This window comes from Leuciscus leuciscus (genome assembly GCF_965113295.1).
Source record: "Leuciscus leuciscus genome assembly, chromosome: 10".
Taxonomy (NCBI): domain Eukaryota; kingdom Metazoa; phylum Chordata; class Actinopteri; order Cypriniformes; family Leuciscidae; genus Leuciscus; species Leuciscus leuciscus.
The window spans coordinates 24,713,402-24,739,827 of NC_138734.1; the positions used below are offsets into that span (position 1 = coordinate 24,713,402).

The window sequence follows — 26,426 nt, forward strand, 5'->3', positions numbered from 1 at the left end:
ACTTCAAAACAATGTATCTTACCTGTATTTGTGCCACCCACAGTCTTCCTGAGCCTGTGTTTATCTGCTCTGTCCGAATCCGATTCTGACACAGACTCTTGAGCAGAGCAACATTTGTTACTGTCTTTGAGTTTCTCTTTCACAGACTCCGAAAACTCCTTGGATAAGCAGCCACTCTCGTTCAAAGACGAATCGTCGGCACTTATTGTGTTTTTAACGCTTCCAGTGTTGACTAATGAGCTCTGTGTCCCGGCTGTGCTCAAACTGAACTTCTCAGAGAGCTCACGAACCGATGGATATATTCCATGAGACGCTTTCTTGAGGTCTGCGGTTGAGAGGCTGGCCGCTGAGATTTTGGAAACTTTTCTGGATACAGAAACAGCGTGCGTCGCTTGTGATGGCTGCGCGCTGTGCTCTACAGCGTCTGGGGGAAGGGCACCGCACCTATCCAAGTCCTCTCCAAATGATCTGCGCTTCTTTGCGCTCCAGCTATCCAACTTTTTGAAAGAGACGCTTCTACAGACAGGCGCTTTTCTCTCGCTTTCCCTTTCAGCCATTGCGATGCCTGTCCTCCCACTTGTCCTTATTGCTTTCTCTCAGTTCATTGATAAATAGTCCGCACTTTTCTTTCCCTTCTTTATCCGTGGTTGCCTTTACCCCCCTGAAAACAACTTACAATGCCCCCATTAACCACAAAAGTTGCTTGGCAGTGTTTTCCGGAGAGGAGGACAAAAAAAAAAAAAAAAAAAAAAAAAAAAAAACTTCAGGAACAACAGATGAGATTGTCTACGAAAACAGAGTTATATCCCAAGACCTTTGCGCATGTTTGCCTCCCTTAGTGTCCATACATGCATTTAGAAAGAGCTCAAAGTTTGAGCAAAAAATTCCCAAGTGTTTCAGCCCAATAAACACTAGAGAAACGCTTGAATAATGTACTTTTTCCAAGGTAAATCCCATTTCTTTGGCCGACTGTCCTTCTTCATACGCATCCTTTATTTTAAGCTTGACTAAGTGCGCTCAGCCTTTTTTAGGCACAATTAAGGGTTTCCGTGACTTGTGGCTTTTTACATGCAGATAGTTGCTTGGATTGGGGGCGGGACTAAAACATGAGGTCGGGGTTAGAGAGAGAGACCCCTGGGGAAAATGAGGGGGGATCCAGCCTTTCCTCTTTCTGATGTGAGAGAGAAGATAATGCGGACATTAGGCTTCAGTTCGTAAATGCACAGTGGGAAACTGTTGAACAAATGATCATCTTCAGTTTCTTTGCTCAGCTTTGGGGAGGCTGAGACAGATAAATCTAGTTATTGCCTTTTTACCAAAAGTTCTGTTTGTATGCAGAACTAGCTTTACAGTAAAAACTTTTGCAGTCCTTTGTTTCGAAGGGTTCTTTTCTCTCTTTCTTTTTCGTCTATCTTGCCTTTTATTTGCAATACTAGAGTGCACTCTAGTGGCCACATTCTTGTTTACACAATTGCCTGAATAAATGTCATTGCTTAAAGGGATAGTTTACCCACAAATGAAAATTCTGTCATGATGTTCCAAACCTGTATGAATTTCTTTCTTCTGTTGAACACAAAATAAGATATTTAGAAGAATATGGGTAATCAAACAGTTGATGGGCCCCACTGACTTCCATAGTTTGGAAAACAATACTATGGAAGTAAATGGGGCTCATCAACTGTTTGGTTACTGACATTCTTCAACATATCCTCTTTTGTGTTCAGCATAAAACAGAAATTCATACAGGTTACACCCTTACAACTTAAGGGTGAGTAAATCATGACATAATTTTCATTTTTGGGTAAACTATCCCTTTAAAATAATAAAATATTGTAAATTATTTGTCATTACAAAATTTCACATAACACGTTTCAATAACAAATTAATTCAGAAAGACCTCATGAAGAACAATTTACAACATTTAGGACATATATTTTAATAGCTTAATTTAATATTATACTTACATCTTGAGATTACCAAATTATTTAGAGAAATAGTATTTGATATGTATAAATCAAAAGCAAAGACAAACATTAATTGTCGGACATTTTATTAGCACATTGACAACAAGCATTCAATAACTAGTGTACTTACTTGAAAAATATATTGTATTCATATACTACAATATAGACACAGATGTAATGACTTTGCTTTAAGTACATTTGGATAACAGTGACTATGTATTTATCATTATATGGACAGTGATGAATTTTGCCCCATGTTCATTTCATTACTTTAAATTCTTTCACTCTGTAAATGCTCAAATAATGCTTGACCATTTATACTGAAGCAGGAAGCAAAAGACCAGTTTAATGTGCAAACATCACATCTGCTTTATTAACAAAAAAGTTTTCATAGGTAAACTATACCACCTATAGGTCCTTCATAATGCCTGAGACACAACTGCTTGTTGCTTCAAAGTAAGTTGAAGTTGCACATTAGTTAACTATGTAGCACTAGCCTATAGCATACAATACTACTATCTCTGCACTATTATATAGTGTATGCAAATTGTTTGTATGCATGGAATATACAAGATCTGCTACATTTGCAAAAAAAAAACTGTGTACAACCAGAGCATACTGTGCTAACGTATCCAAAATTCCCTACTTGACCTTCCACTTCTAGTATGATGAACCTGAAATAATATTAGCTAGTCATTTCTTTACTCATTATTTGATTGGACTAGCACTTTTTTTTTCAGGATTTAAAAATGCTAAATAATATTTATTTTTATTTTATTTTATGATAATTGAATGCCACTTGATGAATCAAATATGCAACATGGAAAGGTCATGTATAGGATACTTCTGTTTGAAATGTTTATCACCGCAAATGAATGCATAATGTTTCACAAACAAATCAAATGAAACCACAGGATATAGTATACAGTGATTGCAGTGTAGTATGCAGTATGTTAGTATTCCACTCCGAACATAAAAAAAAACTATTTTATTTAGCTTCGTATTTGTGCACATTGAAGGAAAAGTTTCTTATTTGCCCATCAGATATATACAGCAGATTTAATAGACAAGACAAAATTCATCAAAAATCAAAAATCAAATCACATACATAATACTGGCCAAACGGCTGAAACACATTCAAATATACTGTGTTGGTGCATTGCTTTTTTGTTGATGGTATTTATAAGGTTTTGTAGATTTTGGTCAAGCTGAAGTTTCAAATAAAACTTGTCTATATCTGTGATTAAACTGCCCTGTTCATGAAAACACAATGACAGAACAGCAGCACAGCTCTGTTCCTGAATCAGGCACTGTTCATATGTTGTTGTTAACACTAGATCCTTCTCTTGTAGGACAAGACGTCACTTCATAAGGATGTTGAGCTGTGCAACGTGTTATTAAACCATCAAACATCTGATAATGACTTTCCGTTAGATAATGTGCAGCAGATGTAGTATGGTAAACAGATGGTGTTATTCTTTCCATTCCAAATGCTTCTATTCATCTCTATATCTCATCCATAATTCCACATATCACTGTTTCAAAAGAGATACCTTGCACCTAGCCTATATCATGCATACTGTACCATTCAAAAGTTTGGGGTCACTGAATGTTTTTTTTTATATATATTTTTTGAAAGTCTCTTATATTCACCAAGGCTGCATTTATTTAATCAAAATACAGTGAAAACATAAAAAAGTAATCTTTTTTTCCCCTGTAATGTCAAAGCTGAATTTTCATCATCATTACTCCAGTCTTCAGTGTCACATGATCCTTCAGAAATCATTCTAATATACTGATTTGCTGCTCAAGAAACATTTCTTATATTTATCAATGTTGAAAACAGTTGTGCTGCTTCATATTTTTTTTTTATATATAAACACACACACACACGTACAAGTCATACAACATAATTATATATTACAAAAATATATAAATAAAACTTCTTAATATGAATAAAGAATGTGTGATTTCCTTTTCTTTCATATTAAAATTTAAAAAAAAAAGTTCATACATTTACCACTAATGTAACTTCATTGAAAAACATTTTTTTTTAAGTTGCACTCTAAATCCTCTTGGATTAGAAACATTTCTTATTTCTCAGCTCTATTAGTCTTATGTCAGCAACTGTATCTTTTCTTATGTCCTATTGCCATCATAACATGTTAATAAAATGCACCACCTTTTCACATGTAAGGAGAGATCAGCTGATATTGACTGGATCAGCCAAACTAGTCCTCTCATTCAGCTGCCATTCACAGGGTTCAAACCCCTCAGATACGAGCTCACAGCTCCACTAGTCATCTGCCATGCTTTGGTGGGCTGTTCTCTAACTCAAAGCAAATGCAAATGTCCATAGGGTGATGCACGATAGTTTCAATCTTCATAAATTATTTTTTGTAACACTGAATCGATCAAAAGGGTCACTTCCTTCAGCCATTACATACTACTATCACAGTAGAGATCCTAAATGCTTTGTACGTTTTGTATATAAATATTTTTAAAAAATTGGTTTCAACATCCACACAACCTATATAGTATCTTAATGCAAGACACCACAGGTAAATATGTGCAATATTTTTTTAACTAATAGATATCACCATACTTGATAGTTGTTAGAAATGTCATTTAAATATGCTAACGATGCCTTATCTCTTTTTTTTTTAAATGCACTCATTTGTGTAAATTTCCAGAACCAGAATCTGAACACAGGATAAAGCCAGATTTAAAATGATTGATTCATTTCAGGTTTTTACAAAGGAGATTTTGGATATCTCTTTTTATCAGTCCATAAATCAGAACATACTGATACATGATACAAAAAATTTATAAATGTACAAAAATGTACAAATGATATATGAACAAACTAATATAGAAAGGAATAAAACAAAAGTTTGGAGTATGTAAAGCTGCTGAAGTGGAGATTTCTGGTTGAGTGCAGGTGAAAAAAAACTCAAAGCTTTTAAAGATATGTATTTATAATAGAAATACAGATGCAAATAGATAAAGTGTAATAAATTAAACACTTAAATGTGTATTTTGGATGTTCTTTTGACTAGTCTGAAATAAGACAAGTTATGGAAGCAAAATAGCCTAAAATCTCAAAAGTCCAGTGCATGAATAAAACAATGTATTTGACTGTAGTGTCTTGCATTACAAGACACTACATTTTTGGGTTTGTTCACCCCAAAATTTAAATCCTGTCATTAATTACTAACCCTCATGTCCCTCCAAACCTGTAAGACTTTTGTTCATATTCCGAACTCAAATGAAGATCTTTTTAATAAAATCTGAGAGCTTTCTGTCCCTCCATTGACAGCCTGTGCAACCACCACTTTCAAGCCCCAGAAAGGTAGTAAAGACATCATAAAAGTAATCCATGTGACTCCAGTGGTTTAAACTCAATTTTATGAAGCGACGTGAGTGCTTTTTTGCACAACAAAACATAATTTACCACTTTATTTATAAAACAATAATCTCCATAACACATACACGCAACAACGCCTGCTCTCACATCAACACAACACATACAACGTGGTGCTGTCATGAACGTGTTGGAGATTAATATTTTGTTAATAAAGTGGTAAATTATGTGTTTTTTTTCCGCACACAAAGCACTCGCGTCACTTAATAAAATTGATGTGAAACCACTGGACTCACATGGATTACTTTAATGATGTGACATCTTTGCTACTGTACCTTTCTGGGGATTGAAATTGGTAGTTGCATAGGCTGTCAATGGAGGGACAGAAAGCTCTCAGATTTCATTAAATTGAACTTCATTTGAGTTTAGAATATGAACATAAGTCTTACGTATTTGGAACGACATGAGGGTGAGTAATTAATGACATAATTTTTATTTTTGTGTGAACCAAACCTTTAATATACAGTAATATTAGACAAAACCAGATGTGTTCCAGTCAGATTTTGGCAGTCTTGTCTTTCAGTGAGGTGATTTTGAGCAGCAGGCTTCTGGTGCTGCGCCTGTACTGCGGCTGGGTGAAGTAGAACAGAATGGGGTCCAAAACACTGTTCATGCTGGCAAAGGGTCTGGTGCATTTGTACACCACAGCCAGCAGGTTCCTCAGTTCGCAGGGGGCCGTGGGAAAAGTCCTCACTAGCAGGTAGAGCGTCTTTGTCACGTGGAACGGCAAAAAGCTGATGGCGAACACCAGCGTTACAATGATGATCATCCTGATGGCTTTATTCTTCTTCTCCGCGGCCGAGACTTCTCTGGCTTCGCCGACCTGCCAGAGAACCCGTGTCATTTTGCAGTACAGCACCACGATCACCAGAAAGGGCACGACGAAGCCCAGGCAGGTCAAGGTGATGCCGTACGGGAAGTATTCTGTTGAACGAAGGGGAACGCTCAGGTCGTAGCACACCGTGCGGTTGCGCTGGATGCCGGTGGCGGCGAACTCAAACGTGGGAGCGCAGAGCAAAACGACGGCCACCCAAACCCCAGCGCAGACCAACCATGCCAGCCTGCGCCCGCCCTGTTTAGGCCACAGCGTCATCGGATGGCAGATGCCCATGTAGCGCTGGAAGCTGATGCAGGTGAGGAAGAAGATGCTTCCGTGAAGGTTGCTGTAGAACTGAAAGCGAACCAGACGGCAGGTGAAGTCGCCGAACGGCCAGTAGTCCTTGCTGGCATAGTTGTATATGAGAAGAGGAAGGGAACAGACGTACAGGAAGTCCGCCACGGCTAGATTCAGCATGTAGATCTTGGTCCGCGTCATTGTGCGCCGTGAGCCCCAGATCCGCAGGATGATGATGAAATTGAGCGGCAGTCCAAAGATGAAGACCAGGCTGTAGACGGACGGGAGGAGGTAGCGCTTGAACTCCTCCTTGTAGGTGCAGGAAGGCAAAGTGGAGGTGGAATGGTTAAGAGATTCCATCTTAATGGATATTGCCTCACATTCTGAAAAAACAGAAATGTTCAGGAGTCAGTGTAGTCATACATGGATAATAATTATTAGAAACTAGATTTTTACTTTTTCTGAAGAAAACGTAAGTGGTGGTTGACTGTACGGAAGGGTTATTATAGTTAATTGAAACTAAAACTATTTAAAAAAATACTGAAAAACTGAAAAATTTCAGAAAAATAAATGTTATCTGAAATAAAATAAAATATATCAAAAAACTTAAACTTATTTTATTTCAGCTTGTTGCCAAGACAATATTTCTCATTTTCATTTGGTTTACCTTGATGTTCTAAAATAACTCAAATTTAAATAACTTAATAAAAACTACATAGACATAGAAATAAAATGAAACTGGAAAATTTTAAATTCTAAATAATTCAAAATATTAATAAACAATATAATAGCATCTCAGTGATACTAAAATAACACTGCCGTGTTCAACAATGCATTTTCTTGGTGCTTTCAGTGCATTGCTAGGTGGTTGGTGCTTGCTTTTGGGTATATTTAACTGTTTTATTGCACAGCTCTCTGGAATACTTCATTCTGTTTTGGCCAACAATGCTAGAGATTGTTCTTGGTGTTTTTTATTGTGCGTTTTAGTTGTATATGACACCACTTACTGAAACTGGCCACATATTTATTTATTTGGTGAATATGCATGTGATAACCGGGATAATGTACAGTCAGCCAATAATAGTCTTAAAATAAACTTTAACTGAACATTATCCCTTATAATATTATATAATATTATCTTTATATTTTATAAATTACATTTTGTTTTATGGGTTATTAAAAATGGTGGACAAACACTTTACCCCAAATGTATCAAAATGGAGCCAAACATCAAAATCAATAAATTCATATTTTGATCCCTCCCCACCATTACCTGTCCACAATCCTTTCAATAAAGATTCAAAGCAAAGCACTTTGAATTACACTTATCCAGAGGAAAATATTATGTTTTTTCACAGCTCTGGAGATCGAGTTCTCATTGAGTATGAACTTTAATTGTCTCAGTATGTTTCTCATATAATTTCAGTTGGGAGTAATTAAAATAGACACAAATGAAACAACCATTTGATGTTGAATTCATAGTTCATATTGAAATCTCTGACATTTGAATGTTGGCACAGTTTGAGGTATTGCTAATATCTCTTCTGAAATCATAGGAGACATTATTGGAGTCTTTCCCAGGAGAAAAGAAGGTGACATAAGCAAAGGTATCTCACTGCTGTGTAGAAGAAACACTGATATATAAGATCTCAATGGTGATATTTTTTTCTTTCCTAGAGAACTTAAAATAAATAGATCCTTAAATGACACTGGTAAATTATTTTCAGTAGCACAATAAAAGAGTTCCAAACACCAGTGTCAGCGGAACATTGAAGAGGGGGCATATGAAGTAAAGAAAGGGGGCAATGAATTAGCACAAAGTATCCCCAGCTAGAATAACAAATGTGGCCCATTCACATATTTGTCGACCCGTATGTTGCTACCACAATTATTAATCTAAAAACTACTGAGCAAATACAGATGGCACAGCACTGAATAACATTACATAAAACAAAAAGGAAAATTGCCTGGGCTAACACATTGAAAAATTTTACTCCATATCCATGAAATAAACAAATTTTAGACCATCATATATAAATAAGTCCTAGTTACACAATTTCAGTGGTTTTACCATGAATCCAGACAAGGACCACCCCACCACCACCAAAAGTTGCAACGGTGGCCCCAATAATAAATTCAAAATTCAAACCAAGGATTTGAATTAAAGATTTAAAGTTTATAAATTCGGGCGCCAGACAGGGGTAACCCTGTCAATAGTTTAAGGAAAATAACCCAGATAGCCTAAATGCCACCAGTTACATAAACTCAAATTCAAAGAAATAATCACAACAATCATAGAATTCAGTTTAGAAATGTCTGTATTTCTCACAAGAAAGAACAATAATAAAAAAAATTAAAATAAAACAACCATTTTAAATTCTCAGTTGTGGTTCTCACTGACAAACGAACATCTCAACAATATAACAAGTCTGTTGAGTACAGTAATGCTGCATCAATTTACATTTCAAAAACCACAGATTCGAGAGTTCATTCATCCATGAACAAGATCAGATTTGTTTCAGAGAGAGAGAAAAAAACACTTTTCATTTTATGGCAAGGAAGATAAAAAAAAAAATAAAAAAAAAATAAAAAAAAAGCAAACCGAGTAAATAAAATTAAATAAAAGAAAAATGTTACTTACTACTCATTTTGAGAGGAACCGAGATAATGGGCGTGTGTGGAAAGTGCTTATGGAAATGTGTGGAAATTAACTGTGATTACTTTACTATGAAACACGCTTATGACCGCTTCACAAACATGTAACACACTTATTGAGACCCGTTTAACAGATGCATAATTTCATGGTGAGTTACAGTATAACAGCCTGAACTGCAACCAGTGACAAATAATAACAATACAATGAAATAATCAACTAACTAGCCCTCTAAACATGAAAAAAAAATGTATAAATAATAATAAAATCATCAAGCCTACTTAGCAGCAATTTTCGTGGTAGTTTGTGTCAAATGTGACAAAACAGACTGTACTTGACTAAAATGCTGCTATAGTAGCCTAATATCCCAGAAAGTAGCCTAGAAAATCTATGCACTTATCATACAGTATGTGTTTTTTTTTTTTTTTTTTTAAGAGTCTATTTCATCATTACAATCTATTTTCACATTCATCTTGACTGAGGCTGCAGGATAGCGCCGGCCCTGATTCTCTGTGTGCATGCAAAACACATTTGTATAGTCCAAATATAGTAGGTAAAAACCAATTAGAGTAAAAACATAGCTCGTTCAAACCCAATTAGAGTAAACATTCAATAATGTTGCAGGATTCATGCAGGAAGTAAGGTCACTAACCGTTTGTAAGACTCTTAGGAGCCACTGGGCAAGTTCATTAATCGTTCTGCCGAGTTAGAGCACTCAGGCCGTCTACACTGCTATATTTTACTCCATATTCTCTGGTGTTGGATAACACTGCATGTTAAGACACAACTCAGATGGTAAAGACTGGATTTATAGACATCATTTTCCCATATGACTAGCCTAGTTGTAAATTCACATGAGAAGCTTAGAATTATAATCATACTTGATGTCACTAATAAAAATGCATTATGCAGTTAGGAAAATTTAGGGCAGGAAAGCATCACTTGACAAGCAGTGGAGTGGGTTTTTTGTGTAAAGATGTTTAACAGACAGACGTGAGAAAAGATGTTGGGATGTTGAGGACATCATATAAATGTTTGGGTTTAAAATTCTGGTGCTGTGTGCATAAAGCTGCTCAGTAAGGGGCCATTCACACAGAATGTTTTTGCTTTGAAAAACACGAGGTGCGGGAATTGTCAGGATTCAGAGAAGGGATGACCCAGGCGCAGAATGAGCAGGGAGAGATATTTATTAACAAAGACAAAAGACAGGCAGGAACAGTCCAAACAATAGGGCAGAAGAACAGGCTGGTCAGGGATAAGACAACTCCAGGCTCTATGGCAATGGTGGAAACTTGACAGCAGCCAGAGCCAAGGAACCAGAGGCTTGGCATAGGTGAGATGTACCAGCACTAGGCACAAGGTATATTTTCATCATTGTCCAATACTGAAAAAATATAATTTATTGAGTTGGGAAAACATGATTAAGTATGCAAATGTATGCTTGATGTATACAATTATTTATGGTTTATCTTCTCCCCCTCTTGGTCAGCTAGTTCGTATTAGAACAACTGATTATCGCTCTACAAGAGGCGCATTAAGACAAGACTGTATCATACCGCTTAGACGAAGCAAATTTAGTCAACCTGCCTTTTCTGTTAAAGCTGCGCAAGAATGGAATACTATTCCGACAACTATAAGAGATCTAGACACATATGCTTTATTTAGGGCTCAATTGAAGAATTGGTTAATCAGTACTCAGATCTGTCAACACTAGAATCTTATATCTGCTAGCCATCCTATTATTGTTTATTTTGTTGCATTGTTTTTAATTGATCTTAAATTGTTTAAAAAGATTTTTATTGTATTGTGTAATTATTAAATTTTCTATTGTGTATTCTTAATCATATTTTCTTTAGGTTGACTTGTAACATCTTGTCCAGGGACTACGGATGAAAAATAGCCTTTGGCTAATTCTGGTACATTTACAGGAATGTTTTTATTAATGTACAATGTCCCTGTCAAACTAAATAAAGCAAAAAAAAAAATAATAAAAGAGTGGCTTGCCAGGACAGGAGAGTCGATGACAGAACAGGAATCAACACAAGACTCAAAAAGACGAGACAAGCGATAACAGAAACAAAAAACTGACAACTATGACTAGAGAAAACAAAATAGACAAAAAAATAACTGGAGCTGGCAAAGGAAAAAATAAAGTAAATAAAATAAATCATTTCTAGAAATAAGTAACTGGAACTTACAAACAAAAAGAAATAAAACAAGACTGCAACCTTAAGAACTAGAGAAACAAAATAATTTAAAGATTACTTAGCAAAATATAAAAATCAAGAGAAACCAAAAACAAGGCTTGAGCAAACTAGAATAAAAATAAATAAATACTAGACCTAGACTAAGAACAAAAAAAAAACTTTAACAAAACTAGAATTTAACAAAAAGGAAATAATCAAACAAGGAAAACTAAATCTAGCACTGACTGACAATATTTGTGAGAACCGCATACACACAATGAACGCACACAACAAACCAGCAAAGACATGAGGGAAAGAGGCACAATATAACGGGAACAGGGCATGAGTATCAGATGAAACCAATCAAGCAAACGAGGACTAGACAAGGACTAAACAAGGAGGCTGAACAAGAGCTGCACATGGCAAACACAAACAAAGACAAAGCCATGTGCTGACACACAACACAAACATAGAGATGAAACAAAGATAACACAGGCAAGGCTGCCAGGGCAGAACCCTGAAAGGAATGGGGGGAAAACGCAAGGTCTCGAGATGCATTTTTTAAAAGCTGAACTTCTTTTAACTTGAGCGCCGCGTTTTTGAGAATTCACTGTCAGGGGCCGTTCACAGTTCACACAGAACGCATTTTTCCATTCCAGTACGCTACTTTATTATCAGTTCAACTTTTTAAAAAACGCGTCTCGAGATCAATGTTTTTCCCCCATTCCACTGCCCGCTTCTGTGTGATCGAGAACTCATGCGCGAGACGTTGCAAAAGACGTGAGATGCGAGCGCAACGGTCATACATCATGTCCTTCAAGCGCGTGCCTACTTCATGAAAAATAATGGAATAATGGAAAAGTTGTGCAGTGGAATGGGAAAACGTATTCACAGAACTCGTTTTTGCTTTGAAAAATGCTGGACGCGGGCAGTGGAATGGGGAAAATGTTTTTTAAAATTTGAACATATTTTAACTTGAGAGCCACGTACGTTTTTAGAACACGGTGTCACGCTGCAAAAGACACAGGACACGAGCACAACTGTTTATACACGTCCGTCTAGCGTGTTTACATAGAAAAACAATGGAAAAGTAGTGCATTGGAATGAAAAATGCATTCTGTGTAAACGGCCCGTGTCAGAATTCTAAGAATGATGTCATTTTGCACTTATCCCTAAGAATATGTGATTCATAAATGTACAGACTATAGGTCACATTTCCTAAATTTAAGAGTGCTGGAGAGGTATCCTAACCTTGTTAGGAGTAGCATGATGACTGTAATATGCATTTACTGAATGAGCACTGTGTCCGACTGTTTGTACTGTACTTTATTTAATTTTTCTAAACTGTTTTAATTATTCTTATTTCTTTTTATTATTTTAATTTCTTCTATGTAAAGCACTTTGAATTGCCATTGTGTATGAAATGTGCTATATAAATAAACTTGCCTTGCCTTGCCTAATATGTTGAAACCACACACTCTCCATAGACAAACACAGAACAATGGACTCTCCATATTTTCAATCATATTCAGGAATGTCATTTACAGGCTGTTCTTTTAAGCCTTGATGCCGAGAAGACTTTTGATTTAGTAAATTGGCTTTTTCTTAAGAGTGTTCTTTCAAAGTTTAATTTCCATGCAAAGTTTATTCAAATAATTCAAAACATATATTCTTGTCCTTCCGCAAGAATTAAAATAAATGGTGATCTGTCAGGGAGCTTCACATTGGGTAGGGGTACAAGACAAGGGTGCCCTCTTTCCCCTCTCCTCTTTGCATTGTTTATTGAACCCTTGGAACAGTGGATTGGGCAAAATTCAAAAATAAAAGGTATATATTAAAGAAGATGAGCACAAAGCAGCACTTTTTGCCGACGACATATTGGTATATTTAAAGGATCCAACTGAGTTGTTGGTTGAGCTAATGGAAACATTAAAAATCTTTGGATAAAAGTATTGACTTTTAACTACAATCCACCGAAATAAAATAAAAAAGACTATTGATTAAAAAAGGGATCTTAAATGTATTAAATATTTTGGAATACATATCTCCAAAGATATAAAGGACATAAGTGTTATAAAATAGTAAATCCTATATTATAATCTTAATCTTATTTTATATTAATTATGGTCCCATTAATAAAAATAAAATAAAATAGACATTGCAAGATGGAATCTATTACCTTTTTTTTTTAAAGGGATACTTTACCGTTTTTTCATATTAAACTATGTTATTCCCTTAACTAAGACGAGTTGATACATACCTCTCTCGTCTCAGTGCGTGCACTAAATCCCTCTGTCTTGCGGCGAAACTTTGTTAGCCCAGTTCATTTAATATGGGCCAAGCAGAGAAGCTACCAAACACCTCCACGTTTTCCCTATTTAAATACAGTTACTCGCGAAGTGTAACTCGACCTAGGACGGTGACACAAAACAAAACGTTGCGCTTTTCTAAGCGTGTAAAATGGATAACTATTTTGTATGGCGGAATACCATAGCAAGTGCTTGTAAGCACTTCGACTTGGCGCAGTAATATCTTCACTAGAGGGAGCGGGGGCCGGTGAGAGGATTTTTCCACGAGTGAAGATATTACTGCGCCAAGTCGAAGTGCTTACAAGCACTTGCTATGGTATTCCGCCATACAAAATAGTTATCCATTTTACACGCTTAGAAAAGCGCAACGTTTTGTTTTGTGTCACCGTTCTAGGTCGAGTTACACTTCGCGAGTAACTGTATTTAAATAGGGAAAACGTGGAGGTGTTTGGTAGCTTCTCTGCTTGGCCCATATTAAATGAACTGGGCTAACAAAGTTTCGCCGCAAGACAGAGGGATTAAGTGCACGCACTGAGACGAGAGAGGTATGTATCAACTCGTCTTATTTAAGGGAATAACATAGTTTAATATGAAAAAACGGTAAAGTATCCCTTTAAATATGAGATCTAGAATTGACTCACTCAAGCAAAACATACTTCCAAGATTACTTTATCTATTTCAGTCTTTACCTATTGCCTTGCCCAAAAAACTATTTACAGAATGGGACAAATTGATTTCCAGATTCATATGGCAGGGTAAGAGACCAAGAGTGAAATTTAAAACGCTGCAGTTGAGTAAAGATAAGGGAGGGGCGGCCCTCCGTTGTCTACAAAAATATTGTAGGTAGGTAACCGTCACAACTCTGTCGTCATTATATTAAGCCCGCTCCGCCTACTGTATACACGACGTGATTGGCCTGACCCAATTTAGGTTTTTGCAGCTCGAAAGTCAATGGAGAGTTGCTACACTGCCCTGGCTGCAAAATAAATTTTGCTGCCGCTAAGGGTGCGTCTAGATTTCTAGGCTAGCTGAAGAGATATTTAACCACAACTCATAACTAATCTTTTATTTAGTATATGCTTGTCTGTAAATGAAAAAAATTTAGTCATGTGAGTTGCCATTTTAATTTAGCAAAAAAAGAGCAACGAAAACAACTTTTATAGCAAGTTCTGAGTGCTTAGAATTATTCTACAAATTATAATTATGTTGCTTATAATAGGTCTGTTTTAGGCAGAGTATTCAGTATGTTATTTTATTTTGATAAAGTGAACTGAAAATGCATTATATGTTGCACATTTTTTGCACATGATGCATAGAATACAAATAATTATTCAACATTAAAGTAACCTGTTAATAAAATACCATTTTATGTGTTGTAATAAATCATGAACAAATGAATGGTGAATATGATGCTTTTAGGTCATTTCCTTGCAGACTCATGATTGGCTGATTCAGTGGTTAAGGGCAGCCATTTTGTCTACATCACAGTAGCCACAACAGTTAGGTGTGATCTAAGTCAGCACTTAAGAATCTGTCTTTGACTTTGCTGAAACTTGCTTTTAGTTTATTTATAAAAATCTTCTACTCTTAGAAAAGTCCTACTTTTTTACTATGAATTTCTTCACTCACAATTCAAAACTTAAGGCTATTCTTAAGAGCATGTGCATATGGCCCCAGAATCTTTGGTAAATAAATGCAAGTGAAGCTATTCTCACACAAACTTCTATAAGCAAACACATGAGGTCTCTGTACTGATTCACCACAAAGAGGCATTTGTTGGTCTACATGTTCCCCAGTTTCACAGACAAGGTTTAAACATAGTCCCAGACTAAAATGCATGCTTCAGGCTGTTTTTACTGAAAGCAACTTGCACCGGAATTAGGGTGACCACCCTTCCCGCTTTTCACCCCTTGTTCCACACATCGCATATTGAGAAAATGTCCCGCATTTTCATCAGTCTATTGGTTTTTAATTGTTATATTAAGAAAACGTGCATGCATTCTTTTGCCTTTTTAAGAAAGCATTTTATTTATTCATTCTGCCGCCTAGTTTTTCGCTTATTTATAGGCGCTTCGTCAGAAGTACAAATCCAACAGCCGTTTTTAAAATCCTATCCAATGGTTGAAAAGAAAGGAGTAAACACGGTCACTAGTAGGTTGTGACGGCTGTCAATCAAAATGTGGACCGGTGATTATTATTTGTTCATTGTTGATTTTGTTGGATTTTAGTTGCACTTTGTCTGAACTGTTTCAAAAATAGTTATCTGCATGATGCCTGCTGCCTTTGGGCTCAGTGTTGAATTTAAATGACATGTAAAATAAAGACATGTTATGTTACATTGTGATGTAATGGTGTTTTCTGGAAGGGACTAAAGAACAAAGTATTTTTATCAGCTGAAAGGCAGAATACAAATGTCTTTATTAAGTTAGATAGACATTATATAACAGTTTCAGGTTATGTTTGTTGGTAACATGTCCCACACAAACTTATAACCAGCCCACATTTGGTTTGTTTGATGGTGGTCACCCTAACTGGAATATCTTAAAATTAGGGCTGTCAAAAGATTAATCGCGATTAATCGCATCCAAAATAAAAGTTTGTGTTTAAATAATATATGTGTGTGTACTGTGTATAATTAAATTTGTATATAATATATATATATATATATATATATATATATATAAATACACACACATGCTTGTATATATTTAAGAAAAATTTGTAATTGATATATATAAAAAATTATATTTATATATAATATAAATTATATATAAATATATACAGTATATGTATGCAAATATTTCTTAAATATATACATGCATGTGTGTGTATTTATATATACAAAATAATTATACACAGTACACACACATATTATGTAAACACAAACTTTTATTTGGGATGCGATTAATCGCGATTAATCTTTTGACAGCCCTACTTAAAATATATCAGTGCCATTGTTTTGTCTCAAGATGCACACCAGTAATGCACGTTTATAAAAGCTACTTAAATGTCCTAACTAAGGCCTGATCTTGGCTTAATCTAAGCACTGTCAGTGAAACCATATTGTACCAAAATGTCCATAAAATCAAAAATAAAGCCTACTAAACATAATTATTCACAGAAACAGCTTAAATGAGCCATTATTTAGACCCAATAAGCCGCTGGTTGTCCCCATCCTGATGACATTTCATTTTATTACTGATACTGTGACTTATTATCAGGGGCAAAAACCTGTTTTTACTTATGTTAAAATACATGCTAAATGTAGAACTCTTGAACCATTCATACATCAGTTTCTTAGTCACACTGTTATATTAATGGAAAATGTAGTTTACATTGAGTTACATGAAACAATAAAAAGATTTCATTGCACAATTACTATTAGTAGTGTCCTGCTGATCATGTGACATGCTTGCTAAAGACAGGAAAAGAAAGTGTTCACATTCCTCTTTTACTCCTTTCAGTTCCCATTTTGAATGAGTTGATTCATATTCAAATGAGGTGCCCTATCAAAGAATGCAAAGAATTCACTAGAACGGTGATACAAGACTCCTTGAAGTCTCCATTCACAAGGTTTTGTGGGCTTTTATGGCCAAATTATAATTTTATTTGTCATTTAAATAGAAACTTGTCCATGCTGAAAAGCCATTCACATAAGCTTCTGAAACTACTGAAATCCATGTTACAAATGTTTCAAAGTTTAATTAAATTTGATCCTATCAAAGTTCTCTCATCAGATTCTAATCTAAATCAAAACAAAAATGAATAGGGAATTAATGAATTAAAATTACAATATTAATCTGAATCCTTGGTAAATAAATGCTATAACAAATGCAAAAAATGGATTAATATCATGATGTTACACTTCAATCGATTACAAATTTGAATTGAATTAGATGCTACAATAATTTAATACTTAAATTAATTATTAAATTAATTATTTTCAATATTTCCGGAGAAAAGTCCCCAAATGAAGGCAGATAAAAGCAAAGAAAAGATAACTGACTTTAGAAGACAAAATATTGTTATTTTCATATCATCAAACAAGTCTACAGTATATCACTGGCATACAGCATTCAGTTTTACATACGATTTTATCAATCTGTCTAACGCAGTTTTAGGGGTCATTCACAACGAACGTGTTCTTATGTTTCATCTGCACTTTAACTGTAGTTTTATGTAGTGGTACACATGCAGAAACTTTCACAAAATCTCGCTGCATTCACTGATTTCCAGTTCATGCACATTCAAGTAAAAGCTTTAATTTCCAGTTATATCAACAACGCACATTACTGCAGGAAATGGCATCAGCAAATGTGAATTTTTACATTTTCACAAACTGATCTAAACTATGATTAGTAAAAGCATCGCTGCAGTGAACACTTAAAGTTCTTCTATTTCATCACTGAGTCTGACAACCTTATGAAGAAGTGTTGTGCAACAGACATGAGACATTCTGTTTCACAAGAATGTCTCTTTGTCTAAGTCCATGTGTGTGTGTGTGTGGGTGTGTGTGTGTGTGTGTGTGTGTGAGTGAGTGTGCGCGCGTGTGTCTGCCCAGTAGTAACACCTGCAAGGTATTTAGCAGATGCCTTTAATCCAGAGATCTTTGCAGTAGTGTGAGTGATTGCATAGATAGTCCATCTTGAGTAACCGTTGCGTAAGTGCCTGTTTGACCTCGTAATCTTCAGTCGAGCCCTGCACCCTAAGTCATCTCACTGATCCTCATCAGGTCTTATTCATTCGTCTCTAGGCAGATGGAATGAAAGCAGCATGCTGGATTTGTCTAGACAGGTTCAGCAACACACATCCAACTATTTAGAAAACCGGCCTCGGCAGGGATTGAGCTAAAACACTGAGTTCTCGAAAAGAGGAATGTTTCAAATACAAGCATATTGGTTTTCTGTCATGTTTTTTTAGGCAACACAATTTTAGTTTAAGTTTTCTCATGTTTCTGTGATATACAGTATTATATTAATATTGAATAAGTTTTGTATCTTTTTTGTATCTTATTGTGTTTATTTTACCCATGAACACACAAATAAATAAATAAATAAATACATAAATACTGCAGTTTCTTCAATAATGATTCCAATAATAATCAGATCTCCTTATTAGGAAAATGTGGATTGGTTGTGGATCGTTTTCCATGGTGTTGCTTTGCGGTTTCTGATCAAGCGGCAACCTCCCCGTCTCTCTCTTGAAACCAACACGGAAGTGAGTTAAACTGCAATTCATTAACTGGCCGCTTGGGCTGGCTGCAGAAGCGAGTCAAATCTGTATCTCCCCCATGTTAAAATTACCAACTTTACAGCGGAATAAAACATGTTTACAGCCTGGATCTCTATGTGGCTTTGGTCTATACAGCTAATTTTGCCCTTCATAACAACTGTGAGGGGGGTGAATTTTTTTATAACTCATCCGTTTAGTTGATTAATATTTAAAGTTCTGCATAATTAAGGGTGTGGCCACTTGAGTGACAGATGGATTCCCGCTGATGTCATTGCTAGCTGTTTGTCTGCTGTTGTTACTACTAGCCGTCACTTCACCAAGCAAATTTTAGCTGCTGAACTTGCCATCTCTGCAGTGTTTTGTGCTTTTTTCCGGGATTATTTCTTACAATTTAATACACCCATTACTTCGCCCACGGCTTAGGATTCCGTCGTTGTCGTCGAGTATCGTTCGAGAGAACAACCAGCGCTGTATTTCAGTTGTTTTCCTCTGTGAACATGCACTAATGGATGTCTGACAATTTCGTAGCTTTTTGGAGTTTTCAGATTTAAAAACGTCAATAAAGGCTCGTTCGTTCTGCTCTCACGGAACAGATAGATTATAATATGCTTAAGTACCGTCAGATGAAATCCTGCAGGTGTCGGTGCTTTCTCCGTCCATGCAATAAATGCACATCCATGAATGAGCGCGGATTTTCTAGCGCATTTACTTGAACTTCATAGGCAATATATCTATGGTTTAACCCATTTGAGAGGCGGCCAAAATCAGAATTTAAAATGGACTGAATAAGCTCATCTCTACGAACTTGAGCGATGCCGCGCTGACGGACCATAGACTATAAAAAGAGAGTGACTGACATGTAACGTTAAGCACATAAATCACTGTCACACACACACTCTCAGAGTAATATTAAGTTACTGCATAATACATTTTCAACTAGCAGAATAGTACAGAATCATATTAGCAAGGCTCCTCAGCTCCACTCCCGCCCCGCCTCTTTGCCTATTTTCTGTTATCCGGGAGTGACGCAAGGCCAAGATGGCGACGGCCGGCTCCGCCTACTTTAGGCTTCAAAAATGCTCCTCAGAAACCTACGGGTGACGTCACGGACACTACGTCCATATTTTTTTTACAGTCTATGTTTCTGATATGCACTAGGTGGTTGCTAGGGTGTTGCTATGCGGTTGGTAGGATGTTGTGAGTGATTGTCAGGGCACCACTATGCGGCTGATATAGAGTTCTAGGTGGTTGCTTGGGTGTCTTTATGCAGTTGCCAGGGTGTTGCCATAATGTGGCTATGCAATTGCTAGGGTGTTGTGGGTGGTTGCCAGGGCATTGCTATGCTGCTCTCAGAGTATTCTAGGTGGTTGATAGGGTGTTGCTATTAGGGCTGGGTAAAAAATATCGATTTCTCGATTTTAATCGATTCTCATTTTTACGAAACGATATCGATTCTTAAATCCCGAGAATCGATTAGTCATCCTGTTTTCAGTTGATGAATGAATGGAACATTGTTGCGCGCATCCCATCCAATAAATCGCAATAATCTTTGTGCTTTGTTATTATTGATATGAAACAAATTCTCAGATTTCAAATTACGTCCATTTTCTTACGAAATTCAAAAACATAATTACCGTTTTGGCGCTGTGCCGTGAGATCGCTCTGGCGCAGCTCAAGAGAAGCAACACTACATGATCTTCTCTTCCGCCTTAATAATACCAGTTACAGCGCGAAATAAACATGATTGAGCATCTGAAAGTGTGTTAAAAGATAGAGTACAACTTATCGAAGTCCGTACCATGTCACATGGAATCGCTCAATCAGTGTTTAAACCGTGGAAAGACGTTCATAAACAATGTCATGTAACGTCACATTTACCTCAGAAAAAACATATCCAGTGACCATAAACTCAGCTAGAAAAATTTACTCTAGAGAGGAGCATTTTGTTAAATATATGCACCATATTACATATTCATTATAATTTTTAATGTTCTTCAATATTTAATGCATGTTTTAATAAATCTGGAAAGTTTTTTATGACAGCCACCATTTAAATTTTTATATAATTTCATATAACTTTATTATTATAAAAATAAATAAAAGTGTATTTTAAGTGTTTGTATACAAATCAGTTAATTTTTACCTTCAATATTATAGTAGGCTAATGAAGCCTATAGGTTACAACTGACTCCCATAGTTTACAATAATAGTTAAGAGATTTGTTTTCCTTGAGAAAATTTGCAATATATTGTACATGATATCCATTCAATCGAATCGTAACGTAATCGAAATGCAAGCTTGTGAATCGAAATCAAATCGAATTGTGAAATTTGTGTCAATACCCAGCCCTAGTTACTATACGGTTGCCACGGTGGTGAAGGTGTTGCCAGGGTGTTGCTATGCAGTTTCCAGAGTGTTCTGAAGTGGTTTCTATAGGGTGTTGTTATGTGATATCCGGAGGTGTTGTGGGTTATGGCAGGGCGCTGTCACAATGTTCTATGTGGTTGCCAGGGTGTTGTCAGGTTGTTTCTTACTGAGCTAAAGCTGGGGACACACTTAACAACTAGCTGAAACGTTCTAATACTTAGTACTTAACCCTCATTTGTGCTTTGGGGTCTATATGACCCCAAGCGACTTTTCTTTAATAAAAAAAAAAGGGTTCCCTTCATCTCAGTGGAATAAATAATTTTCTACATTATCTATCTATACACACACAAAAAAACTGGGCTTGATTCGGTTGTTCTAAAGGTATGTAAAAAAAAAAAGTCACACTCATGACCTTTGGGGTCAATATGACCCCACATTGAAATGAATGGGAAAATCGAAAAAAAAATGTTTTTTATTTTTCATTTGTCAAAAAATATAAATAAATCCAGAATAAATCTGAAAATTTCAATACCACAATGAAGTCCTGGTACTAGAGCACAAATGCAATGTGGAACGAACATGATCACGTGCACACACACATGCTCGCGCACACAAACACACACAAACAAACACACACAGGTGTGACTCCAATAGAAAGCATTTTTATAGAAATTGACAAATAAAATCAATAATTCCAGCATAAATCTGAAAATTCTCACACATAAAGGAAGGCCTGGTACTAGAGCACTAATGCAATGTGGAATGAACATTATCACAGACACATATGCGCCCACACACACACAGACACAAATACACACACGCAGACAGAGAGAGGTGTGACTGCAATAGAGAACATTTTTATAGAAATTGGGAAATAAAATCAATAATTTCTGCATAAATCTACAAAATTTCACACATAAATGAAGGTATGGTATGAGAGCACAAATGCAACGTGGAAAGAACATGACTACACACAGATAACATACACACAGAGAGACAAACACAAACAAACAAACAAACAGGTGTGACTGCAAAAGAGAGCATTTTTATAGAAATTGGGAAATAAAATCAATAATTCCAGCATGAATCTAAAAATGTTCACACATAAATGAAGGCCTGGTACTAGAGCAAAAGAACAACGTGGAATGAGCATGATTACACACACACACACATGCAAGTGCCTGCACACAAACACACACAGACACACAGGTGTTTACTCTTCACTGCTATTCCTATCCGCCTATAGCTGGTTTTTTTTTGTTTTTTGTTTTTTTTAAATGTTACTTTTTAAAAATGTATTTCTTATTCTAAAGTTAATCATTTTATACATTTTGATTATTGAAATAATATGTAATGGCAATCAAGTATTTTCTTTTAGTGGCAACTTATGTGACATTATTGCAAATTTATATAGCATAATTGCAATAACAAGACACTTCAAAAGACCTCAAACAACAACAAAAAATATTCTAAACTTTGACAAAATACTGATTTAATGTATTTTAAAATGTTTAAATATATAATTCATCAAAAAACCTGTTATAAGAGCAATAAGTCACATCCAGAAAAATGAGTGGATCTCTATGGGGCCTCTGCTGGAAGTATATGGTAATTACACTTTATGGCTAAAACTATATTATCTACAAAAAAACATCTAACCACCAGATGGCAGAATTCTGCATCTAACACCTAGATCAATATCCAGAAACAACTCATATTTAAAATTGATCATCATAAATGTGTTTTTTTCATAAAAATGTTATATTTCATATGTATGCTAATGGTGTAGTTGAGGAATTTTGCAGTAAATAGGTAAAAAAGTACTTCATATCCCCCAAAACACAGCATAAAAATATAGATGAGAAGTAAACGAAAAAAATGATATATAATTTGTATTATTAAAATATTTTTTGTACAAAAGCTCTGTGCATCTTTGGGGTCATATAGACCCCAAATGCACTGAGTGTAAACAGGAAACTAAGGTCATATGAGGGTTAAAGGTTCTGTTGGACATTTGGGAAAATGCTAACTTTAGCCTGATAGCAGTAAAAGCGTATGTCCCACCCTCCCTGCAAATCGCATGAATGCGCACAGCCAAGAACACCGGAGACAATGTTACTGCAATACATCATGTGTCATTCACCGGTGAGAAAACTTTATAGTACAGTGAGTAACACTACAATACCAAACATAAACAAATTCTTAAAAACAGAATTAGATGCAGCAAGATTTCGGTTTGTTTAGTTAGAAAAACTTGTCAGTGTGTAATAATATTTATTGCATGATAGGGTTTCCATAATCAGAGTCTGCTTGGCTCTGATGAAGATTATACTGTATAGATCGTAGATCCTTTGCCAGTGCCACTTGTTGCCAGTTCAGAAGGAAAGTGAGGTTGTTGCTGCTTGCCTGCCATTCTTGCTCTGTCTGCACAGCGTACGTGAACAAGCTGATGACTTTCAACCAGCATAACAAAAAAAAATTCTGCAGAGAATCACCTCCTTTAAGACTTAACACACATAAAGATTGTTTCCATCGACTGGAGAGCAGATTCTAGTCTTTGACAGTCAGAGAGGAGCACAAACCTAACGACTGAGTCAGTCCACTACACAACACACGTAACAACTGATAAGTCACGACGGGACATAAGTCAAAAGCACCGATACCAAGTCTGAATGACTTCTTTTGTAGTCAAAATTGTAGATTAAAAGATCATAATTTAGCAAATCTCTACCCCAAAGATAATGTGGTTGCATTTTCATTAGCAAAAAAAAAAAAAAAGGTGTTTACATAAAACGTGTCCCAGGGTAATTTGAGTCCTTGCATGAAGCCTTCATGGTCAAAAATAGACAGCAAGTCCAAGAACGCAGCTGGAGTTTGTCATAATTATGGCAGATTATGACATGAATCTAAACTGCATTAACGTAACAATGTTGACTGAGACGGTACAGCTTCAAGGCGCAGAACGGAGAGGGAGTGGTAGTTATGGCTGTTGATTTTGGCAAACACAGTAAGCTGACAGCTGTCTGGTGGCTAGATCCATGTACTCTGAGAGACCCCAATCAGGACTCATTTGTGTTAAGAGCGCTGTATATGAGGTTCTGTTTAACTGTGAGTACATGTATTCTTGTGACACTTGTGCAAATATCTCCAGGGGTGGTAACAGATCGTTTGAGAACCAGAGAGCAGCAACCTGAGACAACAAGTCTCAATTTAGCTGTCACTTCATATCACAAGCTCTTATGCAAATTTCAAACAGATTTCTGACTTATTAAAGTATTAAAGAAAGACAGCAGTGTGGTTTCATTTTCACGTTCAAGGCATTTATTATTTTCCGAAGAATCCGAACACCCTCTTCCACACCTTTTTCTTCAGTGAAACTTTTCACAAAGCTTGTGTTACAACTAGACTTGCTAGACAAACAAAACAACCGTTGCAATGAAAAATGGAAAAATATCCTGTCAAGTCTTGAAAATACAATAACTACAAATCATCTCAAACACTATGATCCCTGGTTATACAACATAAACAAGTGACATAGTGTGTGGCCATTAAAATAGAAGCAGATATAGCCAACTGGTAAGAGGGTTGTTCACCTTGCAAGCATTTATCATACTCAGTCAGGTGCAAAAATAGCACACTAAAGCATGGGTTTGCTTGCAAGCAACATTAAGCGGTGACATTTCCCCACAGCAAAACTGCAACAAACAAATATCCGTGGAACACTTTTGACAAGGAAAGTCATGTTTCTGAGTGGGACATGGTTCTCTTTTATCTTTTCCTAGAGATTGGCTTGTATTTTCTCTCTGTTGAGGAAACTGCCATTGGCACCACTGGCTGTCATCGCAATTAATTTAAGAAGGTCAAAGTATATATAAAAAGGAGGCTATTGATGATTCTGATCTGGATCAACAATCTCTTGCGATGTTTTCTTTTCTACCCACACACACAATTCTACCCACACCACGATGTTATTTCCCCTAATGAGACATCAGTGTCTGTCCATGTGCATAAAAGAAACACAGAATCCATTCACTGAAGCATCACTAATCTACTGGAATCCACACTGCAAACAATGGCTTACAGTGGAATCCTACATCATACTTCCACAGAGCTTTTAATATATACAGATGTTAATATTTATCAGAATGATCATTTTTACAAACAGTGATATAACACTGCATTACTGTACTAACTGGACAAAATAAATAAATGTGACAGATGGTGTGAAGCTGAAACTGTAAACCAATCAATAAATTATTTACTAAATCAATCGATCAATAAATGGATTTCACAGCCAATAGTTAAAATTTGAATATAAAAGGATTTAACCTAAAATCTATGACAAAAAAAGCTAAACCTTTTTATCAAGAATTTTTTTTTTACATGGAATTAGTTTTTCATTTGAACATTATATAAAATCCGAACTATGAATATAAAATCTGAATAGGTAACAGGCGCTGGTAATTGTAACTAGTTATGGGTAGACCTATTGTAATTGTTTGTTATTGTAATTAGAACATGTTTCTTTTATGCGTCACTGTTTTAGTTTAATTGTGTCCCTATGGCATTTCCATGTTAATTTTGTAACACTAGGACCGACTAGGACTAGGACATGTTTTTATATCTATAATAAAACCTGGATTAGGAACTAACATTAATTAGTATCTGCATGCAATAGCTAAATATCACCATGCATGCCCAGAATAAGAAGCTGATGTATGTAATTAAAATGCTCATTTCATGCCAATGGATTACAAATATCGTTAAAAACAAAGTGTAAACGAATTTTAATTGCTTCCTAAACTTACCTTTGCATCCACTCTTCAGTTATTTCCGTTTTGATCATCGGTAAATAAAAACTCTGTATGCGAAGCAAAAGTGAATCTCCTCAGAGTCAGACAGACGAAGAAAAGTGAAGAAGCTAAACAATTCTGCACTGCTCTCTTCTGCTTTTTGGACTCGCGCGTCATCGTTAACGCCCCCGTCTCATTAATATTAATCACGTAACGTTACGTCCAGCCCATTAGGCTTATCCGATTGGCTGAAAGACGTTGAGTGCTACAGAATTCATTCATTAATTCATTAATTCATTAATTCATGGTAATGGACGTTACAAATGCTGTCTATAGAGTTTAACTTTTTTATGCAATTGTGTGTAAAACACCAAATAAAATGTT

The 26,426-nt window shown here is 35.9% G+C and overlaps 2 protein-coding genes across 3 annotated transcripts in view; both read right to left on the reverse strand.

The window, feature by feature from the left end:
* arhgef17 (Rho guanine nucleotide exchange factor (GEF) 17) overlaps nucleotides 1–1,078 on the reverse strand; it is an 88,169-nt gene extending 87,091 nt beyond the window's left edge. For both annotated transcript variants that reach the window (XM_082182831.1, XM_082182830.1), the window contains exon 1: nucleotides 23–1,078. In XM_082182831.1, the coding sequence (XP_082038957.1) occupies nucleotides 23–557 (535 nt within the window). In that variant the 5' untranslated portion in view covers nucleotides 558–1,078. The remainder of the gene's footprint in view (nucleotides 1–22) is intronic.
* Nucleotides 1,079–2,033: 955 nt separating this feature from the next.
* p2ry6 (pyrimidinergic receptor P2Y6) lies at nucleotides 2,034–26,212 on the reverse strand. Its single transcript, XM_082183085.1, has 2 exons — nucleotides 26,058–26,212; nucleotides 2,034–6,885 (listed from the first exon to the last, which is right to left on the reverse strand). The coding sequence occupies exon 2, from the start codon at nucleotides 6,860–6,862 to the stop codon at nucleotides 5,885–5,887; it is 978 nt and encodes a 325-aa protein (XP_082039211.1). The 5' UTR covers nucleotides 6,863–6,885; nucleotides 26,058–26,212; the 3' UTR covers nucleotides 2,034–5,884.
* Between the last annotated feature and the right edge of the window lie 214 nt (nucleotides 26,213–26,426).